Here is a 6,000-nt window from a genome sequence, read left to right on the forward strand (position 1 = left end):
TGTCCTATTTGGCAATGCTGCAGGCGACTTCATGGTAAAGCTAATGCTGCATTTCCGATCACTGAATCCCGCTCCCCCTCTTCCTCCCCGTTATAACAGCAGCATCATCATCTCGAGCGAAGTCTTGTGCTTTCAATTTACGGCAGAGTACAGTCCGAATACATAATGTTCTTACCCTTGCCCACCTTGATGTTTTAGATTAATTAAAAAGGTAAAAATCTTGTTTTTGCTTAATTTAAACGATATATGTATTTTATTTTCATGTATATTTCAATGTTAACATGATTTACATTAAATACACTATATATATATATATATATATATATATATATATATATATATATATATATATATATATATATATATATATATATATATATATATATATATATGATATATTATATAATGTAATATAATACAAGACACAAAACAAGGAATACAAGACCTCTCAAGTGGATTGACTTCAGTTTTCCTCAAAATAGATTGGGGAACACCTGTGTAAAAGTCAGGGAGTTCTGAGACTGTTTTCTTGCCTGTGGTCAAGTTTTGCACATCACTCCGACATATTTGAATGCCCTGAGAGTCATTGGTTAGATGCTGGAAGATTGAAATACCTGTGCCACGAAAAGAGTCATTGGCACTTGTTGAGCGAGGGTTGTGGTCAATGTTGTCAATGGCAGATGTAGTGAAGATAGCTGATCTCAATTTTGATGGGCAGACAACTTGTTCCACTTCAAACTACTGTGCACACGCACAGATTGCCATTTCAGCGGATAGATCTAGCATTCTGTCGTATGAAATGCACAAACCTAAGCTGTGCAAGAAGTCAATCAACTCGTGTTTCATGAACTTTGGGCTTGGGCATGAACTGCCACTCCAAGATAAATGGCCAGAGGTGTCTCTCTGTTTGTTCCTAACATGGCAGGTTGAATTTCTACTTTCACTTGCTCATTCTGTTAAGATTCGGCAGTCTTCCATGTACTCTGGTAACTCTGCAAACACAAATCCATGTCTGACGCAGTCATTTGCACCTTCATCTGACAGTGGGACTCTGCCTTTCTGTAAAGCTTGATGAGGCACTTGGGATGATATTTATCTTCTTGCCAAATTAAATCCTCTGCACTGAGCTTGGCCAGAAGTTTGCTGTATTGCACATTTTCATTGACGAGAGTCCATTTTAAAAGTTCATGGCTTCCATAGGTCCCTTAGAGGTGACTCAGAGTCACACAGGACACAGGTCACTTCTGTGGCTCCACCAGATGATGTTTGTTTTCTCAAGAATTTGGTTCCACCTCCAACAGTGATCGTCTTCAGCTGCTGGCATGCATTTCATTTCTACCCTCTTCAGTTTTGTTGTATTAAACTTCAGGCTGCACGACCTGTGAAAGCAGGCTCTTCTTTTTTGAAAAGTTTCTTCAATGCCATCCCCTTCATAAAGTCCAAATTTACAGTCATAGGCATAGAGTCCAGATGATGGAATCTGTGAAGATTGCCTCCAAGTGTTGAATAATTACCCAGATTCTGATTTGGGATGCAGATAATTAATCTGTTGAACACGACAGAGGTTCTTTGGTGTTGACCTGGCAAAGGGCACAGATAGACCAGTCCGTGATGAGAGGTGAAGATGGCAATGATGCCCCTTGCTGCTCTCAATCCTCCTGCCTAATTTCCTTGTGCATTAGTCTTGGTCACAGCAATCTAGAAAAAAGTGAAATGCAAAACAATCATGTCATTGCAACCCCAAACTTTATACTCAGCATTGTAACGGGCACACCATTAAAAGCAGAGGATACATATGCATATATATATATATATATATATATATATATATATATATATATATATATATATATAAATAAAATATAGATGTTGTTCGTCTTTCGGCTGCTCCCGTAAGGGGACGCCACAGCGGATCATCAGTTATGATCTGCATACTGATTTGGCATAGGTTTTACGCCGGATGCCCTTCCTGACGCAACCCTGGTCGCCTCTTACGACACAGGGATAAGGATTGGGTTTCGCCATGGTTCCAGGCTGCTCTACAACCTCTCATAGCACGGCCCAGTGCAGAGCTCCCATCCTCAATCGATCCTCCAACCCAAGCCGCTGAGTACCCGGATTACAGGCACACGCCACTTCATATACATTTAGTGGAGAGAACAAGTATTTGATACACAGCCGATTTTGCAGGTTTTCCCACTTACAAAGCACGTAGAGGTCTGTAATTTTTATCATCGGTACACTTCAACTGTGAAAGACGGAATCTAAAACAAAAATCCTGAAAATCACATTGCATGATTTTTAAATAATTAATTTGCATTTTATTGCATGAAATAAGTATTTGATACATCACAAAAACAGAACTTAATATTTGGTACAGAAACCTTTGTTTGTAATTACAGAGATCAGACGTTTCCTGTAGTTCTTAACCAGGTTTGCACAGACTGCAGCAGGGATTTTGGCCCACTCCTCCATACAGATCTTCTCCAGATCCTTCAGGTTTCGGGGCTGTCGCTGCGCAATACAGACTTTCAGCTCCCTCCAAAGATTTTCTATTGGGTTCAGGTCTGGAGACTGGCTAGGCCACTCCAGAACTTTGAGATGCTTCTTACGGAGTCACTCCTTAGTTGCCCTGGCTGTGTGTTTCGGGTCGTTGTCATGCTGGAAGACCCAGCCACGCCCCATCTTCAATGCTCTTGTTGAGTGAAGGAGGTTGTTGGCCAAGATCTCGCGATACATGGCCCCATCCATCCTCCCCTCAATACGGTGCAGTTGTCCTGTCCCCTTTGCAGAAAAGCATCCCCAAAGAATGATGTTTCCACCACCATGCTTCATGGTTGGGATGGTGTTCTTGGGGTTGTACTCATCCTTCTTCTTTCTCCAAACACGGCAAGTGGAATTTAAACCAAAAAGCTCTATTTTGGTCTCATCAAACCACATGACCTTCTCCCATTCCTCCTCTGGATCATCTAGATGGTCATTGGCAAACTTCAGATGGGCCTGGACATGCGCTGGCTTGAGCAGAGGGACCTTGCGTGCGCTGCAGGATTTTAATCCATGACGGCGTAGTGTGTTACTTATGGTTTTCTTTGATACTGTGGTCCCAGCTCTTTTCAGGTCATTGACTAGGTCCTGATGTGTAGTTCTGGGCTGATCCCTCACCTTTCTCATGATCATTGAGGCTCCATGAGGTGAGATCTTGCATGGAGCCCCAGACCGAGGGAGATTGACTGTTATCTTGAACTTCTTCTATTTTCTAATAATTGCGCCAACAGTTGTTGCCTTCTCACCAAGCTGCTTGCCTATTGTCCTGTAGCCCATCCCAGCCTTGTGCAAGTCTACAATTTCGTCCCTGATGTCCTAAGACAGCTCTCTGGTCTTGCCCATTGGGGAGAGGTTGGAGTCTGATTGATTGAGTGTGGACAGCTGTCTTTTATGCAGATAACGAGTTCAAACAGGTAATGAGTGGAGAATGGGAGGGCTTCTTAAAGACAAAACGAACAGGTCTGTGAGAGCCGGAATTCTTACTGGTTGGTCGGTGATCAAATACTTATTTCATGCAATAAAATGCAAATGAATTATTTTAAAATCATACAATGTGATTTTCAGGATTTTTTTTTTTTATTCCGTCTTTCACAGTTGAAGTGTACCTATGATAAAAATTACAGACCTCTACGTGCTTTGTAAGTGGGAAAACCTGCAAAATCGGCAGTGTATCAAATACTTGTTCTCCCCACTGCACACATATATATATATATATATATATATATATATATATATATATATATATATATATATATATATATATATATATATATATATATATATATATATATATATATATATATATATATACACACTATTTGTTAGATGGTCAAGTAAATTTAAAATAATGTCATATTGTACACACAATGTAATCAAACCTCTGCAGAGAGAAAGTAATGTACTGAAAAAAAATGATGAAGAACTACTTATCATGTGAAATCACATTCAGTGACCCAGTAGTTTTGGGGTAACTTTCATGTCATTCAAATTATCTACAAAGCCAATAAACACTTCCTTCCAAAGCAAATGGTTAGTATCCATGATCATATCAGAAATGTGAACACTCAGTGAACTATTTTTCGCCATATTGTTCTGAGAACGAAACCCCCAAAACGAAATGAAACTGGCCGAAACTAAAGTAGTGCAACTTACTTTGACCGGATTCAAGTGGATTCCCATGAAACGATGTCATCCTTGCAGCAGACAAACTTGGTGTTGATGGATGAGAAAATGAAGTATCTTGCTCTTTCACAAGCAAAATCATAACCACATAGCATTTTCCAACTTGAAATGGAGTGATGCAGTTCAAAGACTATCATGTGTTCAAGAAAGAACTCAGTCACTCTACTGCAGTGACTCCATCTCATCAATCAGATATCAGGTGTTCAGTAAAAGTACATACAAAGCTTAACTCATTACATCAGGAGCACGATTGGTGCCTAATTGTAGCATAGCGACTGTACTACAAAGGTAATAATGGGATCTATAGGGGCCTAAAGGGTCTTAAGGTTTTAAAAGTTCTAACGGGGGTAAATGTATAAAATGGTCTCAAAGTCTAAACGGAATGTTCAAATAATCCATAATTAATAGATGTAGTCAAGTTCCATTAATGAGTAATTAATCGACATACTCATGGTCCAATTCATGTTCAAACAGTACGTAATTAATAGACACTCACAGGGTTGACCAAGTCTTCACCTCGACTCGGATTCACCGTCCACCCGTGTTTTACAGTTTGATATTCAATACTAGACGGCCCGTGAACCCGTTGGATTACCGTTGTGTCAGCGGTTGATAAAAAATATCATTTCCCATAAGAAAAGAAAAGAAAAGAAAAAAAAAGATAGCTCCAGCGAGCTATACCGCTGAGGTTGTTTGTATTGATTAAAATTCTCCCGAAGAGTAATTGACTGAATTGGGAATTGATTTTTTTAATAATTTTTTTTGTTGCCCGATTTGAACGAAACTTGACACTGCACACCGCAGGCGAATGGTGAGTAAGATGGCACTAAAAAATTTGCGCTATCGTGTACCGTTTTGGCTGCATTTCTGGAACATCCATACATACAAGATGAGAATTTTAGTAACATATACATAGATATACATAGACATGAAGAAGTGAATCGGTTGAAAATTGATGATTTATGTGAACTCGACCTGTGACCTCAGAAACAATAGGCTTCCAGCATGTCGCTACCTCCACCAGATGGTGAAGTTTTGTGACGATCAGAGTATAAATTTGATGTGCGGCAATTGACAAAGACAGACAGACAAACAGAGAATAACAGACCAGGCCAACCAATATACTTGTGAATCTTTGACTTCGCAAGTAATAAAAACACGTGGCGATTGACAAGCCAGCAAAACTTGAGAAAAGCAAAAGTGTAGCCCAGTCTAGAATGCCATGTTGTTCATACCTGTGTATTATGCCGTGCCTGTGTAGGTAATCCAGTGCTAAAGCTACCTCTGCAATATACTTGATGGCCATTTCCTCGTCAAAGTAGCCATACACATGAAGCAAGGACTTTAAATCCCCTCCGACAAGATACTCCATCACCTGTAGTGAAAGAAAACAGCAGCAAACAAACTCATCTCCAGATTATATTATCACACAGAATTAGACCAAAATTAACAGAGAATTATACCAGGATCGAGATGGCAGGATGGATTTGAGGTACGCACACTCACCTCCGAGCTGTCAAACTTGGGTTGGAATCACAGCTCAGCTATAAACTGTCACAAGCAAGGTACCTGTCTCCGACGAGATCGTCGATGTCTCGCCTCAAATGAGAATTTTTTTGGAGTGTGTATTGGTAGAAATGGGAATTCAACATAAAGTGATTCTGTGGACCGTGACATGCGGTACATGTCTACCTTGCAGACAATGGCGGTCCAATCTGAAGAACTATCGTTGGCGATTAGAATTGGCAAATGCACTGCAAGCCTGGTGTTGGC

At 40.1% G+C, this 6,000-nt stretch overlaps 2 protein-coding genes across 9 annotated transcripts in view; one reads left to right on the plus strand and one right to left on the minus strand.

Annotated features, from left to right (window-relative positions):
• The window catches only part of MASTL (microtubule associated serine/threonine kinase like), a 73,730-nt gene that overhangs the window by 66,413 nt on the left and 1,317 nt on the right, over positions 1-6,000 (minus strand). For 7 of the 8 annotated variants that reach the window (XM_085878582.1, XM_085878581.1, XM_085878587.1 and 4 more), the window contains one exon: positions 5,463-5,602. In XM_085878582.1, the coding sequence (XP_085734708.1) occupies positions 5,463-5,602 (140 nt within the window). The remainder of the gene's footprint in view (positions 1-5,462; positions 5,603-6,000) is intronic. The other variant, XM_085878588.1, reaches the window with a different exon arrangement.
• Positions 1-6,000, plus strand: part of LOC147028301 (general transcription factor II-I repeat domain-containing protein 2A-like) — a 132,050-nt gene that overhangs the window by 44,362 nt on the left and 81,688 nt on the right. The window lies entirely within an intron of this gene.

This window comes from Eptatretus burgeri, chromosome 4 (assembly GCF_056783735.1).
Source record: "Eptatretus burgeri isolate ZD-2024b chromosome 4, Ebu_testis_v1, whole genome shotgun sequence".
NCBI lineage: Eukaryota > Metazoa > Chordata > Myxini > Myxiniformes > Myxinidae > Eptatretus > Eptatretus burgeri.